Genomic DNA, 24,285 nt, shown 5'->3' with positions numbered 1-24,285 from the left:
GATTTGAAATACATTAGGCATCATTTTTAAAGCGCACCAAAAACCTGACAAATAAGTTACCTTTTAAAAGTGTACTTTTTGGTGTAAAAAGTGAACCCGTAGCTCTTAAGATAAGGCTACGCTTTATAAGTGATATTTATAATATCTAAGGAGACACTTTTCAAGTGATGCCACAAATGTGTTTCCTATTCTCCTATGAAAAGGAAACACAGAGAAAAGCCTAGCCTATTCCTAGAATAGGCTCGCTTTTCAAATGTAGTCTAAAAAAAGTGTGGCTGAATGGGTGTTTTTCTTGTAGTGTCCCAACATGCATTCTCCTCTTCCTTCCTCTCTCCCTCAATACCACCACTCGCAGCATCAATTACCTCAACATCAACAGCAACAAGAAGTAACAACAACAACAACAACCTCAACACACACTTTCCTCTCCTTCTCTATCGCAGCAACAACCTCAACAGCAACAACAGTCTCAACGGAAAGAGCACCATCAAAGATCACCGTCACCACTTTGGAGATACAACAAGGCCTGAAATCGCCGCATCCTCGCAACCCCTCAGCCTTTCTCTCTTTATATTTATATATACAGGTTATGTGTTTGTGTAAATGTTTATGTGTGTGTGTGAATGGATATTGTTATTGTTATTGTTATGGTCCTCTAAGAAGAAAAGGAAGGAAGGAAAGAAAAGAGAGAAGGAGGAACAAGCAAGGTTAGATTCTGAATGTGCAGGTTCTTCTGTTGGTTCTGTTTGAGATTTTGATGGTATTATTTTTGCTGTTATTATTGTCTCTGCTACTGCAATTGGCCTGAAGAGGCAGAGGAAAGGGGGGAGTGTGCGTTGAGGAGGGGGTTGCGATGGGGAGAGAGTGTGCATTAGGTAGGGGAAGGGCTGCGATAGCGAGGGGGAGAGGGAAGGAGAGTGTGCAGTGGGGAGGGAGAGGAAAGGGGGGCTGCGATGGGAGGGAGAGGGAGAGGGAATCTGCGCTAGGGAGGGAGAGGGAGAGGGAGTCTGCATTGAGGAGGGAGGCATTAGGGTTTGGGGGATGGTTTGCCAGGTCACCAGAATACGGTGGCCATGTTAGTATTGTGCTTGCCGAAAATTTGCTTCGAGAGCTCGAGACACGCTTGTCAAATTTTAAAATCTTTTAGGAACTATTTTGTCAATAGCAAAAGTTAGGTATCATTTTGTTAGTGCCAGAATTTTTCGAGTATCGATTTAGTATTTACCTCTAGATTTTATAACTAAGTCCCTACCATGATAAAAATATTGAAATTAACGAAATAATCTGTTTAACTATATAGAATATTTAGTTAAGTATTAAGTATATTCGTCTTGTTTAATGAAATATTCCGTTAATTCCAACGTTTTTGTTACGGCAGAAATTTAATTACAAAATCTAATACGATATAGAAATTCAATCGAAAAAAAAAAATTATAAGAATCTAATTAAAAATCCAATAAAACTATAGAGATTGATAGAATAATTAAAATATTTATTGACTTATTATTGACTAGATGCTGTTAGTTATCTACCGAATTGATTTGTTTATCCTAATTACTTATTTTGTTATATATCAATCCGTCGTAATCCGGCCGTACGTTACCGGTAGACATCAATAATATGAGAATTAAGATGATCAACAAGAGAACCACACGTTGGCTCTGACTAATTCTCGTGTGAGCTGTTACTCATAGACTTGAAGAAGTTAATCATTTAATGCAGAGGTTAGCATATAGTTCCATCATTTAATGAGTACTACTCTTTGAAATTAAGAAACTCAAGGAGTCAAGTCAATAATGGGTCCATATAACAACCACCTTTTAATTTGTCACTGCTCTACTACTTCTTATGCTTTGAAATGGTACTACTACTCTATCTTCAATTTTGCAAAACTTGGCGGATATATATATGGTTGAGTTTAGTGGACATCATCAACCTCTGGACTAGTAAATTCTATGGTTCTTGTTTTTGTCAAAACATGGAGAGAGCAATAATAATATACTTCGGGGTTCTGCTTTTAACTCTATTATGTGCCTCCTTTATCTACGCACTTGTACCCGATACCACTAATACTCCAGGTATCTATCTAGTTATGAAATAAGTCACTGTTGTAAATACTTTCAGTTATTATAGCAATAGTCTTGTTTTATTTAGAGAGTGTTTGTTAGTGTCTATATCCATAGGAAATGTGGATATAATGGTATATAGTATATACTTATCGTTTATTTGTTGTACGTAAATTTAAAAATCTGTTTAAAAGTTTCTTATAAATATTATTAAATTTGTTATTAATATTATGATGAGAAGTTTTTATTGTTTGAATTATTGATTTTTGATTATGAACGATGATGGAAGAGAAAAGTTACGTTGGTGGTGATAGATAGATGAAAAATCTAAGATGGAGTAAACGCAAACAATGAGAGTATTATAGAATTTTTCTTTTTGAGAGTTTTATGTCTTAGATATTTATTTTGCCAAATATAAACAAATAAAATATTTTATATTTATATTTTAATTAAAATTAATTATTAGTATAAAATATATATGAAAATATAAAATATATATTATAAATAAATTAAACTATATACGTATTTATGATAAATTTTAAATTTGATAATTCTTCCAATCCTAATAGTTTTACCAAATTTTAATTATAGGTCCTTATATTTTTTTTTCAATTGAATTTAAGTACTATATTAGATTTAAATTTTGTAATTAAGTCTTTATTAATAATAAACATTAAAAAAAAAGTTTATAAAGTATAAATTTACTAATTCACTTATACTTTTAACATAGAAGAATCATCTTCTTCTCTCTAGTTTTCTACTTTATGTAAACTCAAACGCCAATCTCTAAAATCACCCTCCTCCATTCAATCCAATTTCTGTCGAACACCTTGCCTCCAAGCTCACCCCTTCCCTTCTTTCTTCCACCACTCCTCCCACCTCATCCACTATCTCTTCATCCTCTTCCGTCACTACTTTTCCTTTACTAACAAACTCCCTTTTTTCATAACAAAATTCTTGCCATAATAAATACAAATTCGGAACCAAAATTTTAATTTGCCTTAATCAAATACAATTGAAAATAATTCTCCATCTTCTCCTTCTCCAATTCCATTACTGTTACCTTCTTTCTAATTCTAAATACAATTCCTCTTTCTCTCTCTCCGTCCTTTTTTGAATTCTCACATGTCCCTCCGACCTCCAAAACTGCTTCGGTAAGAGTTTTGACTGCTCAGACCAACCAAAATGACACTCGCACCAACCAAAACGACATCACCATTCCCAGCCTCGTGTGCGAGTTGCGAGCCACCGCTCGCAATTTTGACTGAGTTGAACACGCGTTGCTCGAAAGGAAATCACGCCTCATTGTAGCGATTCAAGAGAAGGATAACAAAGTTGCATCTCTCAAAGTGAATGACGGTAGTATCTATAAGGAAGAAGGGACAAAAATACATATGAAAATTCACACACTGTTTACGACTACACTTCAATCATTTAATAAATCACGCGTGCACATTATTTATACACTCCGGCGGACACATTCACCTTTCCGTCCATCGGTGTGTGGCGTCATTTTTGATGTGCAAACACCTTTATGCATATATGTTTATGTCTTGTGGTATATATTAACCAATTAGATCGTACTTGATAAAACATTTGTAGGTTTCATAACCATTGATTGTGGATCGAGCAAAGAATACTTGGACGAAGAAGCAGGAATTTGGTACGAGACGGACAAAAGCTTAGTAGAAACAGGGAAGAATTGGAAGGTTCCAGGGAGTTCAAATTTAAACGATCCATACTTCGGAAAACCATCAAGAACAGTGAGATGCTTTCCGGAGGGAGTGAGAAACTGTTACACACTAAGAGCGCCACAACACCAGAGGTATCTAATTAGGGCTATATTCACATATGCCAACTACGATGCCAAAAATCAAAGCATGACCTTTGATATTCACCTTGGCGTGAATTCATGGGCCACAGTGAGTCTTGATTCCAATTTATATTGGGACTTCACGGAAATTATATACACTCACACCAGTGATTCCATACAAGTTTGTCTTGTAAAAACTGGCCAATCAATTCCTTGCATTTCTTCGTTGGAACTACGCCCTTTGAACACCTCTGTTTATGCTCTCAACTCAACCACCAATCCACAATCATTACTGTGCTATCAATCACGGATTGACGTTGCATCACTTACCTCCCCTCAATATATGAGGTTAGATTTCTCTTCTTTATGTTCAAAAATGTTTAACCAGGTCTTTCTTTATTATTACTACGTGTTTAAATTTGATGTAAGAAAAATACAAGTAAACAACTTCAAATCAGCTAATATTAAACAACTGTAATTAATAGAGTTAAATTTTAATTTGACTTTTGATGTTTAGAATGACTCCACAATTTTATTGGTCCTAATTAAAACCAAGGTTTAGAGAATTAGATCGGTCATCGAACCGTTTTAGTCATTGGTTCACTAGTCCAATCAGTCTAACCGGTGGTTCAATCGAAAAAACTATTTTAAAATAAAATAATAAATAAATTATAATTAAACACCCTAAAATATAATTATAGCCTAATATAAATTTTAAAATATCAAAAGTACATCAGCAACCCTAAAACAGCAACACCAGTATATTATCGAATAGCAACAATGAAACAACAACACATTATAAAACACTAAAACAACAACACAACAATGAAACAGCAACACATTATAAAACACTAAAACAACAACACCAGTACATCATCAAAACACTAAAACAGCAACACCATTCAGTAAGGCAGTGATGACACTAAGCTAAACACTAAAAACAGCAAAATCAGTACATTATACATTATACAACATATAAAAAGTTTAATACAGAGCATTCAGTAACCAAGCATTAGCATTCAGTAACCAAGCATTAGCATTAGTAAGGAAGTGATGACACTAAATTAAACACTAAAAACAGCAAAATCAGTACATTATACAACATATCAAAAGTTTAAAATAGAGCATTCAGTAACAAGCATTAGCATTAGCATACTACAAGAAAAACACCCATTTAGGTACATTTGAAAAGTGTAGTCAAAAACGAAAAAAAGTGATGCCTTAGGAAAAGGCTACGTTTTTTAGGCTTCGGAGACACTTTTGTAGGGGATGCCTATACTAGTGTTGCCTATTCTCAAAGGCTACGCTTTTCTGTATCAAAGGCTACGCTTTTGGCCTTTGAGAATAGGGTACGCTTTTTAAGTGATGCTGTTCAGGACCTAAGACTACGCTTTTCAGCACTAATAGTTACCGTAATTCTGAAGAATAGGCTACACTTTTGAGGGCTACAGCATCACTTTATAAATGTAGCAAACAGTATACCATAACTACTCTATATAAGTGTAGCCTTTTGTCCCTCTTTTTTTTTAAATTTCTATTTATATATATATATATAAAAACAGAAATTTCTAACAATTTTTTTTCAATAATCCTTAAATAATAAAAAATTATACTGAAACAAAGTATAATTATATAATGAACCAAAAATATTGGGATGATCATAAATTTGAGTATTCATACATCTTAAAGTGGAATAAGTATACTCATATAATGCACTTAGAGTTTACTGCTAATAAACTAGGAAAAACCAAAATATTATATCATATAAATGTATCTTAGCTTCTAATAAAAGACATCATCATCATCAACCATACATCGTCTTTCAATTTTCATCTTTGTCAATAAACCATCATGATAAGCATCTCAATCTTCACTCGCATCTTTAGAATTATCCTGCATAATTATATAGAAAAATAATTATAATTTGAAAAAGTACAACAAGAAAAAAGTAATTATTAACATATTAATAACATATATAATATCCGAGCGGCATAGGATAATTGAAACTACTCTACTTTTCATATCACCAAAGTCTTTTGCTTTAAAATAACAATCACATTCAGGGGGATACTATAAATCACCATAAAGGACATAACTAAAAAACGGAGTAACACGACTTCATACTAAATGGGAACTAAAATCAGAAACTCAAGTGCATTGTGCAAGTGACAAGCAGCGCATAATAGCATGAAAAAACAAAACCAGAAAAATCAGAAAAACCAGAAAAATTACAACTTCCACCCTGATAACAATAATAATAAAATTACATAACGAAAAAACAAAACCAAAAAGCCCAAATCACAGCTTTCATCTTCTTCAATTTCAGTTCAAATTAAAAAATTTGGCATCCTCCTAAGTTCTAACAAATAAAAATTTTAAACTTAACAGTAGATATTCAGAATCCTAATTAACAATTAACAATATATAAACAAATATTAGGGAATAAAAAAAAACTGGTCATACCATATTTATGTTTGGAATATGTGTTGATCCATGAGCGCTATTTGCATCAATTGGAGAGTGTTGGGCATCTCGTAACAAAGCTTCAATTTCTTCCGGCCTCATTCCAGGTTCAGATCGCTGAACTAGTAACTTAATCATGTTTCGCAATCCATGAAGGTCAGCCTCTTGGTGCTGCTGTTTGGCTTTCATGTCTCCAAGTTCAGCCTTCAAAGATGTGACTTCCTCTTGGTGTTGTTGCTTGAGTTCAGAAATTTCTGCATGCTTTTTTAAGTCACTTCGTGTAACAGATCTTCCATAGCACCTAACCCGACCTGGTTGTTCTTTTCCAAATAAAGACTCAAAAGCTTCCTCATCTGTTTCACCAGCAGCTTGGCGGTTTTGGAATTCATCCTAATTAAAAGAAACATTTGAAATAGAATTAATTACCGTATCCTAAATTTGACTTATAATCATTAGTAATTCAATGAACTCTCATACAATTGCATCTTGTGTTTCCTGATCAATTTCCTTCCTTTTCCGACTTGTTCGAGTAGCAAGGAACATTTCAAACCTTTTTGGTTCCTCATTTGTTTCCTTTGTCGCGCGCTACAAAATAAAGCCTTAAATAAGTCAGTCTATAACAACATAACTAAAATTAACTAAACAAATCCCAGCACAAATATTAAATAAGTATACCAGAGCCACTCGTACTCTTCCGAAATTGATTGGCCCCATGCGATGTGGAAACAATTGTATAATACATACACATGGGCTTGAGAAGTTGATATGTCATCGAGATTAATTGGTTCTCCATTTCCCACGCCTAACGAACGACCTTTGTTAGAAAACAACTTTGAAGGCAAAACTTCGTCGTCATTAGGATCATCATCATTCCGAGGTCGCTTATTAAGTCTTGTTCGCACACCTCCATGCAAGTATCTTGAGCAGAAAGTTAAGCACTCTTCAGCCAGATATGCCTCTGCAATAGAACCTTCGGGGCGACTTTTGTTGCGTACATACGACTTTAATGTACACATGTACCTTTCTGGAGGATACATCCAACGAAACTGTACCGGACCACCCAATCTCACCTCATTTGCTAAATGAATGGGAAGATGAACCATTATGTCAAAAAAACTAGGGGGAAAGATCCTCTCAAGGTGGCATAATGTTTCCACAATCTCTAACTCCAGTCGATCTATCTCTTCCAGTGTGATTAACTTTTTGCATAAGCGACGAAAAAAGGAACTTAGTCGAATCAACGGAATGGCCACGTGATCAGGAATGATGCTTTTAATCGGTACTGGTAGTAAGTAGTGTAACAAAAAATGAGCATCATGGGTCTTATACCCAGAAATTTTTCTTTCTCCTAGATGTACACACCGTGATATATTCGAAGCACTACCATCAGGTAGTTTTGTTGTCTTCAAAACACCACAAAAAATTGACTTCTCTGCAGCAGTCATAGAAAAGCATGCCTTTGCCAACTTTGTTCTCTTGCCATTATTCACCTCCTTTGGTTGAAGATTTTTCCAGATCCCCAAATCTTTTAAGTCATATCGAGCATTCAGATGATCCTTTGTCTTGCCTGGGATATCCAAAAGGGTTCCAATTATACTGTCAAGTATGTTCTTCTCTATGTGCATGACATCTAAGTTGTGACGCAGTGGGTTCTTGTGCCAGTAAGGCAATTCAAAGAAAATTGATCTTTTTTTCCAATTCCATAAGAAACTATTTGATGTACTTTGCTTCTTCCCAAAAACATTCTCAACATTTTGTAGCATCTCAAAAATTTCCGTTCCTTCTATAACAGGTGGAGGGGGTCTTAATTCTTGCTTCCCATTAAAAGACCTTGTATTGGTTCTCCATGGATGATCCATGGGTAAAAAGACACGATGGTCCATATAAACTGTCTTCCGACTATGTTTTAGTTGTAAAGAAGAGGTATTTTTGTTGCAACAAGGGCAAGCCAATTTTCCCTTTGTACTCCACCCAGACAACATAGCATACGCAGGAAAATCATTGATTGTCCACAAAAGAGCTGCTCGCATTTGAAAATTCTCATTCTTTGATGCATCATAAGTTTCCACCCCTATTTCCCACAACAACTTCAAGTCTTCTATCAATGGTTGTAGATACACGTCAATATCTTTGCCAGGTGATTGTGGCCCAGGAATAAGCAAAGAAAGCATACAATATTCAGGTTTCATGCACATCCACGGGGGCAAGTTGTATACCATCAACATTACGGGCCACGTGCTCCATGAAATATTCATGCTACGAAATGGGTTGAACCCATCACTTGACAAGCCTAGTCTAATATTGCGTGATTCTTTTGCAAAATCTTCATTCATTTCATCAAAGTTCTTCCATGCCAGGCCATCAGCAGGATGCTTTAACGTCCCATCTTTAACGCGCTCCTCATCATGCCACCTCAGACTAGCTGCCGTTTTTGAGCACATAAATAATCTCTGAAGTCTTGGAATTATAGGAAAGTATCTCAGCGTCTTTGCAGGAATAGGACGACCTTTCTTGTGAGGTTGGTTCTCGCTATTATCACTAGAATTTTCAGTATATCGAGATGTTCCACACACACGACATTGTGTTTCATCCTTTAGTTCTTTCCTATACAGGAGGCAATCATTAGGACAAGCATCAATTTTTTTATAATCCAGACCTAAATCTCTTATCATAGCCTTCGTCTTATGGAAAGATGGAGGTATGTTAATTTCAGGCATTGCCTCTTTCAATAGCTCTAGAAGGGAAGTGAAGGAGGCATTGCTCCAACCGTGCAAACACTTTAACAAGTACAGGCGGATGGTAAAAGATAATGTAGAAAATTTCTTGCAGCCCGGGTATAACTCTTGACTTGCCCCATCTATTAAATTATAAAACTTTTTAGCCTCTTCATTTGGACCTACAGTAACACTCTCAGCATGATCTCCAAATGCATCATTAAGCAGTCCTTCGATGTCATCACGTGCACCTTCATCATCCGTGTCATCATCAACCACCATCGGGATTGTCCATTCCCCGTGATTAATCCATGTTCTATATCCCTTAACAAACCCATCGGCTACTAAATGGTCAAATACCACATCTCTTCTATACCACTCAATGTTACAACACCTCTTACAAGGACATTGAATTTGTTGTCCATCCGGTTCTCCCTCAGAGTATGCAAATTCTAAGAAACTAATAACACCATTGATATACTCTTCGCTATACCTCGGTAGATCCATCCAATCCTTTAGCATATCACAAAACCTAATCGATAATTATTAAATTTTTTTAGAGGAAAATTTATAAGGGGTCGCAAAGTGAAGATAACAAGAATAGAGGAAGAAGGGTGTTATGAAATATAAGGGGCATGGGCTATGAAACGTGGGCTATGAAACGGACTTTCATAGCTTTGTAGTTAGCTTAGGAAATAGTTCCTAGTCTTAGAAGTAATTCTCTAAATATTTTACTAGAAACTCGCTGAAGCAAAACAAATTAAGGAAAACAAAGAATTTATAGAACATAAATAATAAGTTAAATTGTAAATTCATAACTAATAAAGCAATCAAGGTGGAGCTACACATGAATTAATAGCATAATAATAAAGTGAAAAGAAAAAGTATGCATTGTACCTTGCCATGACACGATCAACGTTTTGACAAAATCCACTTGGGAGCTTTAACCAAAAACTTTAATCTGTTTGTTACCAAGTAAAATTCTAAGAGATTAGACTATAATCATATTTAGTCTAGATTTATTTTCATAAATTCTAAACTGATATAATTAAAATGAAAGGAAAAAAAATAAAAAAAAACTCAATTCAGGTCAGTAACTTATTTGGAAAATAAAAGCAATCTGATAACTGCCCAAAATTCAAATCTAAAGCATGAGTAACTGAAAATAAAAGGAAGAAATCTTGCTTTTCAGAATTCAATTCAGGTCGGTAACTTATTTGGAAAATAATAGGACATACACAAATCAAAGTGAAATGTCAGAAAAAAAGCTAAAAATCATAGATACTGCTACATCACACATCTCAAGTGGTTTTTCATAATAATTTTATGTCCAAAAGCAACAAGAATAAAAGGAGAATTTTAAGGGGGAAAAATTAAATAAAATACAAAAGGAATTGCAGCAAAAGGAAGCAAATCCAAATGATAGAGAGAGCACCCAAAAAAGAAAAGGATAGAATAGATGTAAAGTGGAATTAAAATTCTGCCTATAAAAGCAGATTAGGGGAAGGGGTTAATTATAACTATAGAAGCAGCAGGGTAGGGGGTGACTCATGGGCGTCGGGAAAGGGGTCAATTAGGGAGTCCACAAATGGCATGGGATTGTGTGTGTGTAAGGCCCAAATGAAGGTGAAAAAGTAATTAATATTGGCATCCAGAGACGAGAAATTAAAGAAGGTGAAACTACTTTATGAGATATTTATTAAACTTATTTGAATGGCATTACTTATCATTCTAAATTCAATAACCTATTGACTATTGTAGCTCAAATCTGGAACAAGAAAATGATCAAACAGTTGGATTAAAAAAATTTTAATTTGTAGAGTATCTATTCTCAAGCAATCTGATAACAGCCCAAAATTCAAATCCAAAGCATGAATCTCACAAGGAAAAAGGAAGAAGAATCCAAAGTAGAAAAAATCAACAAGTTTTGAAGTAATGCACAAATCAAATAGAGTCCATACTCTGGTTTTTTCTTCAGAACATCAACTATAACATAGTATAATTTCTCAAGTGATAAAATATTCTAAAGAGTTGAAGTCACAATTCAGAAACAACTAATTGAAGACAAACAGAATAATTAAATTATTATTATAATATATTAGTACTAATATTATGAAGAACAAGGTGACCCACAATAATCATCATTAACCTACCCCAGTTCGTGCACCTTAGTTAGAAGATTATAATTTTAATATCTTATACATGTGCATAAATTGTTTTACATACACTAGAATTAATACATTAATTATAATGATTAAATTTAAATTACAACACCCGGTTTTTTAGTTTTAGAAACTACTATTAATATTATTATCGTAAAATAAAAATGATCATATTTTACTTAAAATAATTATTTTAATTTAAAACTTCTTTATTTGCTCTACAGAAAGAGGATATAATTTCATATTCCAATAACGAGCACATGATAATTTTCTTTTTCCACTATCATCATAATATACATTGAAGCTGCTGGAACTATAGCTTCCACACCGACATTTTTTTTTTTGAATAAAAATTAATTAGGCGAATAGTGTTTTTCCTTTTGCATTGCTTGGTGTAAAAGTCACCACCATATTTAAATTTGAACCCAAATAGTATTATACATTGAATACTCTCATGTTGATATCTTTGTATAAAATAGCATTATAAATTGATACGATTATGTTAAGTCACTAAAATCAGCCACTAAAATTAATGATCAGTATAAAATATATGTTAAAATTTAAGTTTTAAATCTTAATTTAAAAAGCCAAGGCTTCAATCAGACACTTATCCATTGCAATTGACCACACAACATTTCTTCCTTTGTTTTTCATATCCTTTCTTTGTCTTTGCAGATCATACTGCTCCATTTCTACATAAAGACAATAAAGATTTGAAATGTTGTTCAATATAATATGTATCCATCATCAATTCATCATCCAACTTCTTCTTGGTTCATGACACTAAAAATATTTAATTTAATAGTCTATCTCCATTGACTTAGCTATAAAATGAATCGTTTAATCAACAAAAGTCTTTGCAATGAAAGAGGTAAATAAGTGGTTGAAAAATAAAACAAGCACTAGTGTGCTTATCACTACCCGTGCCACAGCTTTTATGGTGTGTTTTGGAATAGTTGTGGATTCTTTCTGAAGAAACTATCTTAATTATCACTTCATGTGGAATCTGTCCACTTCTTGCATACTTTAGTGCATTTAGTTGGACGGAAGCATCACAGCTATAAGATAATCTCTATTCTCCAAAGGTTTTGAAAGGCAGGCTTATGGCCCCTATAGCCTACATGTGTTTTGTTTCAATGGTGCATGATATCTTTGATATGACAAGGGCCCTAAAAAATGTTTGCTGTAGTTTTTCTCTTGTGCCTAATTATGTCTAGAACTTTCTATTTCACATGGTATGTTATCACACCGTTTTTAAACTTGTGCTCACGTCACATGCCTTTTGAAGGAAGCAACCAAACTAAGCTCTGCAAGTCAAACATGAACAGCATGAGCTTCAGCATCAATTTGCTTCTTCAATGAGCAAGTCCTCAAAATGCTCCGACAATCAAAGACCAACACTAAACCAACAATTATGAATTATGATGAAAGCAGAGAAAACTTTCCAGAAAATATTCAATTGGAAAACAAGAAGAAATAAGTACATAGTGCAGAGAATCATAGAATGCAGCACGTGCATATTTTCGCCATTTCAAAAATTAGAATGAAATGCAACAAATTAACTGACCAAATGGATGAGTAATCAAATCCCAAGTAAATCTATTATTAACTTGTGTACCAAACAAAATAAGCTTAATTTTCAAAATGAACTTTCCTCATAAATCCTAGAAAAGAAAACCTCATTGGCGAAAAAGCTTCATTAAAGCCTAATATTCTGTAATTAGGCTGTTTAAATATGAACTCAATTATTTATTACAATGCAAATTCAAACAGTAATTTATTAATCAACAACCAACATTCAATCATTCTGGTCCTAAATGCTCACCGTTCACCTATTGAATATAGAAAAAAGTTAAATCATGAAATTACACACTGAAGCAAGCAATGAAACACATTATAAATTTGAATAGCGAGTCCTAAAGAGATTTTGCACTTTCACTTCAAAGTTCAAACATAGAGAAACGTAATCGCAAAAGTGAAATAATATAAAGAGAAGCTCCATTGTTGAATCCAATCATAGGCTACAGAAAAAAGAAAAAGAGAATGCGCATAAGAGTTACCTGCTACAACGGATTACTTGCTGCGGTGGCGTCAATGGAGTCAATGAGTGCAAATGTTATAGCTCATTCAGCTCACCTTTCTTCTTCGTCTTCTACTTCTCTACTCCTTGTCCTCTTTCATTCTTTACATTCTTCACACCAGTTCTGTTTCTGGCTAACCAAGAAACCGTTCAAACTGCAAGAACTCTGTTAGAAACAGGAAGCTAAAAACAGAAAAACGGAAGCCAACTTATTCATTGAGAAATCACAGAAACAAAAGCTTATTAACGCTGCATTTGGATTCAGTCTCAGAAACAAAAATACAGAGAAAATAGACAAGCTGTATATTAAATCACAGTAAATACCACACATCTTCATCAACAACAGCATGCATGTTATCAAATTACAGTTCACAAACCCATATTTTGAGAGATTAAAAGCCCCAAATTAAAACCCCTAAAATAGGAACCCTAAGCCACTGATCAATTTCAGAAGCAAATAGAAATCAATACATACCTATTCAATGATGTGAGCACAGCAAAGACGATGATGAGAAGCACGGAGATGACGATGGTGAGAGCGGCGCAGCAACGATGGTGAGGGCTGCACAGCGATGATGGTGAGGGCGGCACAGCTTCAATCAGTGCAAGCGATGGCGAAGAGGAGTGACGACGGTCAATGTGGATACGTGCAGGTGAGCCGTGAATGGGAGGAGACGACTCTGAATGGCGAGAGTGAGAGGGTTTTACGAGGATGAAGGTGAGTGTATGTAATTCATCCTATACAAAATTTGAAAGGAAAAAAAAACTCAATACAAATCCATTTGAGCTACTAGTTTTATGTTTTTCAAACTGGTTCTTTTTTTTACACTGGAAAACTGGTCCTTTAAGGATTAAGTTTAACCTTTTTTTTCATCATTTACAAATTCTTCTTTTTTAATACTTTTTTTTTACATACAATCCTTTTATATTATCTTACTTGTTATCGAATGTTTTTAATACCAAAAGTAGGTGGTATAGAAGAGAGATGTACAAAAAAATGTTGTATATATCATTCCTCGCTATATAATGTTGGTGATTGTTATAATATCTAAAATTTAGTGCTTAATTTATTAAAAATAAAAAATTAATATTTAATTTAAAATTATTAAAAAATGAATTTTAAATATTAAATATTTAATTTAAAAAATAAGTTTTATAAATTAGACTAAAATTAGAGACAAGATAATTGACCACGTGATGTCTTACAAAGTATATTAAATATTACTGAAACATAAAAAATGTACGAGCTAGTAACTAGTAACTCATCAGTTTGCTTTCAGGAAAAAAATGAAAAAATTTACTAAGTGTTAAGTTTTTTGCTCTAGATACATTAGGCATCACTTTTAAAATGCACCCAAAACTTAACAAATAGGCTACTCTTTAAAAGCGTCTCTTTTGATACGAAAAGTGAACCTATTGATATCAACCTACGGCTACGCTTTATAAGTGATTTCTATAATACCCAAGGCTACGCTTTTTAAATGATGCCGCATTTGTGTATCCTTTTCTCTTATAAAAAGGCAACACGGGAAAAAGCGTAGCCTATTCTATGAATAGGCTACGCTTTTCAAATGTAGCCTAAAAAAAGTGTGGCTGAATGGGTATTTTTCTTGTAGTGAGCAAGACAGAAATGAAACTAAATTAAATAGACAAATTATTTTTTCAATGAATAAAAATTAAAGAGTAACTAATTATGAAAGAGAAAAAGAACATGAATATATGATTACATGAAATGAAATGAGGAAACAATTGAACTGATAAGAAGAAATTGTGATAGATGAGTGATTGTTGAAAGAGAAAAGAGAGTGAATAGCAGTATAAGCAGCATTATAATTGAGCCTTAGGTTAAGCAAACCCATGATGTTGTTTCCAGAATTCAAGAGAAAGAGGAGATTCCATTAAGATTACACAATAACTCAACAACACATCACTAATCAATAATCATAACATTCAAAATCAATAATCAGTAAATTAGAATCACAAGTTTAAAAATAATCTTAATTCTTGATCTAATATTAATAATTTATTTTAATCTAAAAATGCTATTGTAGGACAAAATCCGTACCTATGTAATACTGTATCATCATGCAACTAACACATAAAAACAATTGAGAAGAAGATGGAGAAATCAAGTTTATATATGAGATAATCATAGTTGTGAATTGTGATAATAATGATATATATATGCAGATTAACCATGTTCTTAACCTAAAGCAGGAGTCACAACACAATTAAAAACAGATATGAAATTAAAAACAGCCATAACATAATGAAAAATAACAAGTTAGGAGCCATTAGCAATTAAAAACAGGAGCCACAACACAATAATTAACCATGTTCTTAACCTAAAGCATGAGCCACAACACAATTAAAAACAAATATGAAACACAATTAAAATAACCTACAACATTCAACAATATTACAACAAACAAATTAGGAGCCATCTGCAACTGGTAAACTAGTAAAACACTATCAGAGCCATCGATCAATTAGCCAATTACAAAACACTAAAACAGAGTAACAATTACTGTATTAGATGTTCTGGACTTTGGTTGATACAAATGACATAACAGAGTAAGTTTCCTGCATTAGTAACCAATCCATACATACAAATTTCCACAGCAATCAAAACTATACATACAAAGAAGACCGAAGAACGAAGACTGAAGACCGAAGAAGAAGAACTGAAGAACCAAACTTCAAGCCAAGACCCAAGATGAATTGAAGAATTATGGAACAAAAATTGAAGAAGAAGTTCAGAGAAGATGAAGATGAGGAGTCACTCACCTGGGTTCGAGAGGCCAGCGAAGACGAAGAGGATCTACCGAGTGACTGGATTCCGGACACGGGGAAGAGGAAGAAGCGACGATACTGAGGACCTGGCGACAGCGGTGGCGCTGACGACCTGAGAACCGCGGCGACGATGGAGGGCTACTGGGCTAGGGTACTTATTCCTTTGCTTCAGAGGGCTAGGGTTTACCGTTCACGAGTGGAGTGAGACTGAGATGAATGAATGGGGGAAGAAGGGAGGGGGTGGTTCATGAGTGGGTCCGGGTCGGGTTCAATTCTTTTTAAAACCAATTAAAAAACGGCGTCGTTTTAGAGTAACCGGCCGATCATCGGTCCGGCTCAACCGGCCGATTTTTGACCGGTTCACCGATTTTCCGGTAGTTTTCTCTCCAGCCGTTATTGGAGAAGGACCGGACCACTTGCATTGCCGGTTCATGGTTGAACCGGTCAGTCCGGTCCAATTTTCAGAACCTTGATTAAAACCCTCAAATTTACAATTGTGACTCAAGTTTGCCCCTGTTATCATCTCCGTCACTAAAATGCTGATTTAGCGCAATTACATGACATGATGGACATTACTTAAACGACGGTGCATTAGTTTCGCGCCTAAACCCTTTGGAAACCACGTAGTGTAAGGATTTTCTTGATATTTTGTAACTTATGATTGTCGTAGTGGAAAAAAAGAGAGTTTTAACCCACAAAAAACTGAAACGACATTGTTTCCAAAGGGTTTGGGTGCGAAATCAATGCACTGTTGTTTAAGTAGTATCCACCGTGTCATGCAATTGCGTCAGATAAGCATTTTGGTGACAGAGATTATCGCAGGGGCAAGACGGAGCCACAATTACAAATTTGAGGGTTTTAACGAAATTGTGGGAGTTATTTTAAGTATCGTACTAAATTTCAGGAGCCAAATTAAAATTTAACATGTAATTAATAATTATTAATTTTGTATTTTTTAAAAAATAAAATTTAAATAATCACTAATTAATAAAATTAATTAGTATGATGTATAATTTAAAAATACTTGTTGGTTAGTACCTTATTGATTATCTAATAAAATTACAAAAAATATTTATTTTATTTTATAAAATTACGTAATTAGATAAACACATAAATTTACTTCATATTTATTGTGCATCAAAAATTATTATTATTAAGTTAAATTAATCAATTGATTTTTATAATTTTATTAAATTTATAATTAAATCTCTATATTTTAAAAACTTTCAATTGAGTTTATATTATTTTAATTTCTGTAGTTAAGATCTAGTTATATCAAAAAATTAGAATTAATCGAATAAAATAAAAGAAAACATTTAGATTTAGGAATTTAGTAGTGTAGGTACTTTTAATTTGAATTTTTTTATTAATTTTAATATTTTTAATACGATAAAGTTAAATTATAAAATTAAAAATAGAGTCCTGTTAGAAAGATAATGGCTTATTTGTACAATGTGTACAATGGCTATGAGTTATGAAATAAACATCTCTTATATTATCTAGATCTAAAGATTTAATACTATGTTATAATACCACTCATCTCAAAAGTTTCAGCTAATAGAAAAAAATAACAGTAATGATTATATCTCTAATACTCTCTAAACCTCTATTGTACACATTATACAAATATTCTATTGTCTCCTCATACTTTCCCTTAAAAATAATCTAAAGAACTATAAAAAACTTTAAATGATAAAAACTTAACCACAAATTCCTATAACTATAGAAACTAACAGGACTTGTTATTATTATTAGGTACAGAGATGATGTTTATGACCGGATTTGGAGGTATGATCGTGACGTAGATACTTGGCGAAGCTTGGTATTAGATGATAACTCGACGGCCATTGATGTTGATGCTTATAAGTTACCATCCCAAGTAATGAAAACTGCTGCGCAATCACTGAATATGTCGCATCCCTTAGAATTGGGCCTCTCCACTTTGTTAATAGAGCTTGATGACGCTACAGAGTATTATGTGTACTTCCACTTTGGGGAAATTCAGAAACTCACGGCTGGGAGAAAAAGATTAATTAACATAGCCCTTAATTCGCAAAGCATACACTCACAACCCTTGGTTCTTGAATACCTGAAACCAGTTACTGTTGGTTCTTCATACACAGCACAAGTTAGTGCTACTTTTAGTATTAGTGCAGCGTTAGGATCGGAAGCTCCTCCTATCCTCAACGCCTTTGAGGTCTATAAGTTGATCACGCAAATCGATTCTCCAACTGACCCAAGAGATGGTATGTATGTAATTATTTTAATTTGTTGTTTTTTTCTTTTATTATTTGGTAACTATTGTGATAACAAAAATTATATTTACACACTAAAATTAACTATTAAAATTAGTTATTATATATTTAATTTATTTATAGTATATATTTTGTATTTTAATATATATGTTATTGAGAAATATTAGAGATATCAAAATTTATTAGTTTTGACAATGAACTAATTATTAATGTTTAAAAGTATGACATGAAATATGTTGTTGAATTATTAAATTAAAAAAATTAAAATAAAAAATTATATTAATAATTAAGTGATGATAAAAAATAATAAATTTTAATAATTTTTTAATATTTATTTTATTTTATATTGCTAATTGATTTTAGTATATACATAATATAATTGTTACATTAATATTAAATGTTTTAGGTTTTTATAGATAAATATGTGAGTTATTTTAGTGGTTAAATTTTGGTATATCATATTGATGAACAAAAAGTATAAATTCTTCCATGTTAATTATATTTTTTCATATATAAATAAAAGTCTATATAAACTATGGGGTAGAATTATTTTAATTAACACATTCATTTAAAATTTTTAAATGACTTTTACTTTTTCTGAGGTTAGAATAAATGAATATTTGGATGAGCATGTTAAACAATACATTAATTTATGTATATAAATTTAATTCTAATACACTTATTGACATTGTAAAATAAATTTTTTATGTATATTCAATTACATAATGTTACATCACTAAAAATAATTATTTTATATATTAATCGCGTGAATAGTCATTTAAAGGAAGTAAAGAACAAATATAATTAAATGACTAGTTGGGCTATAAAATATTTTACACTATTAATATATTAAAATTAATAACTATATTATATATACATCAAAATCAGCTACTAAAATTAACTACTAGTATAAAATACATATTGAAATATAAATACGCATTAAAAATAAATTAAACCACACATATATTTATATATAAATATATTAGTGGCTGATTTTAGTGTACGAATAACATTTTTGTAAAACTAAACTAAATAATTTATAACTTGGGTTTTAAGGAAGGTTTAAGAAATTGTTTAACTTAATTAATTAGGATGGTGAATTGTGTTTATTATTAGTTGGTGGTATGAAGGACATCAAAAGTGCGTACCAGATATCTAGGTTAAGTTGGCAAGGAGATCCATGTCTTCCAGATCAATTTGCATGGGAGGGTCTCACTTGCAACTATCAAACCAATCCAAGGATCACGTCATTGTAAGTACTAATAAGCTAATATTAATGTCAAATTAATTAAGCCATTGCTTGATTGTATGCACCATCATCATCGTCATGTTCATTTTTATCTTGCAATTTATTTCAACTTAAATGTATGGGTTGGTTGCCGAATTATATTATGAATTATAATATAGGAATCTGAGCTCAAGCAAACTGAGAGGGAAGATAAATTCATCATTCTCATGTCTCACGGAACTAGAATACTTGTAAGCAGTGATAACCTATAATCGTGGCTGATTAATGTTGTGTTAATAAGTTGAAGTATGCCACTTATTTTTACCAATAAATTTATGTGTTCATGTTTCAGGGATTTATCTAATAACGAGTTGGAAGGATCTCTGCCTGAATTTTTGGGAGATCTGTCAAAGTTAAAAGTTCTGTAAGTTCAACTAAAATCTTAATTTTTTATTTAACTTTGCCAGTTTTATGGTGATTATGCTTTTATATTAACAATCAATTAATAATATTCTTTAAATTAAAACCGACCACTATGATAAAAGAGTCTAGTTGCGGCAGAAATAATACAAATATCCAACTACAAGAATAATATAAAAACATTCACAACACAATATGGTAGCAACTGTAAATAAGCAAACATAGCAAGTAAAACAATAATAAAAATACCGAAATTTTAATGTGAAAAATCTCCAATTATGAGAGGTAAAAATTACGAATCATCAAGACCAATAAAATAGTTCTACTATAATCAAATGAGGTACAAGAGAGTCTCAAACAAAACATAAATAATGCATATAACCAGTCAAAACACTAAAGTACCAAAACTTATAAATGAGAAGAAAGAAGATGCATGAAAAATATCCAAAAAAAAGCATAATTGCTGTTCGTTTCCAATTTCTCCCACTGCAGATCTTCAATCAACATCTTTACCGTCCAGAATAAAGAATAAGATGAGAGAAACACGCAGTTTAAATTTCAAGAAGCCGATCCAATGGTGAACAAATAAGAAACTACTATTTGAAATTTACTGCTTTGCATAAAAACAAAAATTCTATTTTTCCTCTTCTCCCTCACTTTGGTGGCTATACTCTCTACCTCTCAATGACCCTAAAAATCTGATTAGAGTTGTGGTACAATGAGTGCAAAGAGACACCCAAAAATTAGACTTAGTCCTCACAAAAAGAAAAAGAATGTTCAACACATGATGATATCAAGCATAGTTATCAGAACCGAACCGGTAATCAATCCGGTCATATGACCGGATTACCGGATCACTGGTTCAACCGGTGGGTCACTAATTCACCCGATTAACTCGGTCATAACTAAAAAAATATAAAATTATATTAATAAAATTAAAATAATGTCTTAAAACTTAAAATGTGAGTCTTACAAACATTAATAATCAAATATCAAGTCTTAAACATAACTAATAATCTAAAAGAAGAGTTAATAAACTTGTTTCTAGTATAAAATATGTTCTCAATTTAAATCAACAAGAGCAAGTTAAAGATAACACAATCATTAAATCAAGTCCAAGGGGTGAGCCCAAAGTCCACATCAACATCTTCACAGGGTAAATTAGGAGCTTGATCAACATTTTCTTCATTTTGATTTGTATCCATATCTTCCATAGCATTGTTACTTGGTCCATCATTATCTTGGTCATCTTCCAAATTTAATTGATCTACATTTGTGTATTTTTGACAAATCATGAAATCAATATCAAGAATAATTCGTAATAGTAACTGACAATTAAAATATTCAAGCAATTGAAGAATTTACCAAGATCATCCAAAGTTGGTTGAATGGACATATTTGTCAAATCATTTTGTAGAGCATCAACCTCTTCAGCAGTTAAAAACGGCGATGAATCTTCCAATATCCAATCCGAATGGTCATCAAATGTATCAAAACAAATTGGATCATAACTTTGCTTTCTCATTTGATTCCTATGTTATCAAGTTATGTAATTACTAAACTAAAGATTAAATTTTAATGAACAATGCTTTTTAAAATTAGATAAATAATATAGAAGATACCTTTGTTATAGCCTCAATATCATCACATGCTCCATAACTTTCTGCATAATTTTCTTGAGTTTTCCTTTTCTTATTCATAAATTCTTCAATATTTTGCCCAAATTGATGAGCAACAGCAGGTGGAACCTTTTTGCACTTCTCAACATCTCCTTCTTTTCCAGCCAAGTGATACTTAAATCGATTAATCCCACCTCCCCTAACAGGTTTGTCACAATATATGCACATCATAGTAATTTTCCCTGTTTTTTCCACAATTTGTTTACAATGACTCCAAGCTGGATCAGTCTTTCCTCTATTATTATAAACTCTTTTAGTGGTAAGATCAGGGGTAGGAGTTGCTGATGATGCTTGTTCATGAGATGGTGGCATTTCTGATGGTGTTTGAGATGAAGCCATATTTAAAATTCTAGCAAAGAAACCAAAAATATTTTCATCAACAAAGGATTTGCTTAAATCAGTTTTTAAGAAACACAACAACCACTACCATTTCACCAAAGTTCCCTGATTCAACTAACAGCAACTCTAAACAAATCAACAATAAACAACAACAGCTCTAAAAAAACCACAGTAAAATACAATAGCAATTAGCAGCAACCAGCAACTAAAAAACTATATACTAAATTACCAACACAGCAACCAGCAACAGCAACAGGGAGAATACAGCAACCAGCAACAATTCAACAGATTTTAACCAGCAACATTACAACAGATTTTAACTAATATACTAACCAGCAACCAGCAATAATACAATTCAAGAACAATTTTAACTAAAATTCAAGAACAAATTTAACCAATATATCAACCAGATTTTAACTAATATACCAATTCAAGAACAGATTTTAACTAATACCAACCAGCAACCAGCAACAATACAATTCAAGAACAATTTTAACTAAAATTCAAGAACAAATTAAACTAATATATCAACCAGATCTTAACTAATATACCAATTCAAGAACAGATTTTAACTAATACCATTCAGCAACCCGTAACAATACAATTCTACAATTGAAGAACAATTTTAACTAATATATCAACAGATTCCATAACAATAGTCAATAGGTCAATAGCAGAGGCACTGACCTGAGGGAGCACAAGCTCTGAGCTTTTTGACGACCAGGTGAGGCGCCGAGAAAGGACAGAAGCAAAAGCAGTGAAGTAGAAGCACAAGAAGCACAACCCACAAACGACCAATATAGCAACGAACACGACGAGGTGAGGGGAGAAGCAGTGACGGCCGGGAGAAGGAACGACGCCGCGGAGAGTGACGACGAGGGTGACGGAGAGACGAGGTTGGCTGAGGGGGGTATCGGCGGTGACTGGTGACTTCGGCGGTGACTGATGAGGCTGATTGATGAACTCAGAGTCTCAGCCACTCACTCAACTCTCAAGACTCAAGAGATACTACATTACTGCCATTAGGGAGATCAGAGATATGAGGCAATGGGGGAAGGGGGGATAGCCTAGGGTTTCATTTCAATGAAAAAGGAGGAGATATTAGAACGACGTCGTTTTAGCATACAAATAAAAAAAAATTTGTACCACCCGGACCGGATCAAATAACCCGTTTGAGTCGCCGGTTTTCATTAAAACCCGACCGGATAAACCGAATTTTTCCGGATCAATTATATTTCCGGTTCAACGTGTGATTCGACCCGGTTAAGTAACCGAGTGACTGGATTTCGGTTGAACCGACCGGATTGAGTCGGGTCTGATAACTATGATATCAAGTATTTTGATAACGAATTCTGTCAATATTAGTGGATAATCAAGATAATAATAATCATGATTTTAAAATACATTAATTTTACATATTATTAGGAAAGTAAAAAAATGTAAGATATAATTATTTATATATTTCTATTAAATATAAATAGTTTAAGTTTTTAAAATAAATAATTTATAATACAGTAGTAGAGAGTTTTTATGCCAAAAAAATCTACAGTTCAATTTTAGAGATCAAAACATAATTAAAAAAAAATCAACACAAAATAATCAGAGAGAAATATCCTATATCTGTAATCATTCATGTGCTTCAAATTTAAAAGAATCCTATATGAGAAAATGCGTTAGATATAAATTATTGTACCTAACAGCTAGCTTAACTTGTTGAAATAATTCATTTTTATGATAAAGAAAATTGATACTAAAAAAACACTAAAAATGGAAAATAAATTTCATATATAGCTTCGTTTCGTAGCAATTTGATTATTGGCAATAGCTACCATCACACATAGTCATCTTCTAACTTGTGTCTTTGGAACTTAGGAGTAGGTTCTTATATAAAAAAATATATATAAATTTAATATTTCAGATCGATTTGCTGGCTTTTAAAATTACATATAATATTTCATTATATGTGCAGTAATTTGACAGGAAACAACCTTTCGGGTTTAATTCCTAAGGCTCTCCGAAAGAAGGTTGCAGATGCAAGTTTGCAATTAAGGTTCGTTTTCATATTTTCTGAATCTCTGGTTCAACATTTTCCCAATGCTGCTATACATGGCGATGGACTATACATGCATGTAAATATCAATAATATAAACAAATATATTAATTTGTCACGAAACCTATAGTTATATTATTTGAGATATAATTATTTATATGTTTCTGTTTATTAAATTAAAATTTAAAAAAATGTAATTTTATACTATAATATTAAAATTTGT

General features: G+C 32.7%; 2 protein-coding genes and 2 long non-coding RNA genes across 6 annotated transcripts in view; 1 reads left to right on the top strand and 3 right to left on the bottom strand.

Annotated features, from left to right (window-relative positions):
* LOC107464029 (uncharacterized) overlaps positions 1–9,938 on the bottom strand; it is a 14,972-nt gene extending 5,034 nt beyond the window's left edge. Inside the window, exons 1-4 of one of the 3 annotated variants that reach the window (XM_016082928.3) lie at positions 7,018–9,935; positions 6,820–6,927; positions 6,343–6,732; positions 5,538–5,772 (exon numbers count right to left, since the gene is read on the bottom strand). In XM_016082928.3, the coding sequence (XP_015938414.3) occupies positions 6,609–6,732; positions 6,820–6,927; positions 7,018–9,578 (2,793 nt within the window). In that variant the 5' untranslated portion in view covers positions 9,579–9,935 and the 3' untranslated portion in view covers positions 5,538–5,772; positions 6,343–6,608. Of the gene's footprint in view, positions 1–5,537; positions 5,773–6,342; positions 6,733–6,819; positions 6,928–7,017 lie in introns of those variants that run through there. The other 2 variants (XM_052253922.1, XM_052253921.1) reach the window with 2 other exon arrangements.
* LOC107463861 (probable LRR receptor-like serine/threonine-protein kinase At1g05700) overlaps positions 1,866–24,285 on the top strand; it is a 27,173-nt gene continuing 4,753 nt past the window's right edge. Inside the window, 8 exon segments of the mRNA XM_052253923.1 lie at positions 1,866–2,078; positions 3,669–4,227; positions 17,847–18,337; positions 19,463–19,598; positions 19,754–19,825; positions 19,927–19,998; positions 21,733–21,819; positions 23,982–24,062. Of these exon segments, the coding sequence (XP_052109883.1) occupies positions 1,979–2,078; positions 3,669–4,227; positions 17,847–18,337; positions 19,463–19,598; positions 19,754–19,825; positions 19,927–19,998; positions 21,733–21,819; positions 23,982–24,062 (1,598 nt within the window). The 5' untranslated portion in view covers positions 1,866–1,978.
* Positions 11,862–16,287, bottom strand: LOC110275424 (uncharacterized). Its single transcript, XR_002367892.2, has 4 exons — positions 16,086–16,287; positions 13,774–14,036; positions 13,279–13,453; positions 11,862–12,618 (listed from the first exon to the last, which is right to left on the bottom strand). It is a non-coding gene; the product is annotated as an uncharacterized LOC110275424 (long non-coding RNA).
* Positions 20,636–23,050, bottom strand: LOC107464031 (uncharacterized). The gene is made up of 4 exons (XR_002367900.2): positions 22,700–23,050; positions 21,617–22,022; positions 21,360–21,449; positions 20,636–21,261 (listed from the first exon to the last, which is right to left on the bottom strand). It is a non-coding gene; the product is annotated as an uncharacterized LOC107464031 (long non-coding RNA).

Source organism: Arachis duranensis, chromosome 9, assembly GCF_000817695.3.
Source record: "Arachis duranensis cultivar V14167 chromosome 9, aradu.V14167.gnm2.J7QH, whole genome shotgun sequence".
Classification (NCBI taxonomy): domain Eukaryota; kingdom Viridiplantae; phylum Streptophyta; class Magnoliopsida; order Fabales; family Fabaceae; genus Arachis; species Arachis duranensis.
Note: the sequence above shows the minus strand (reverse complement) of the source record. Positions and strands in the feature narration are given on the sequence as shown.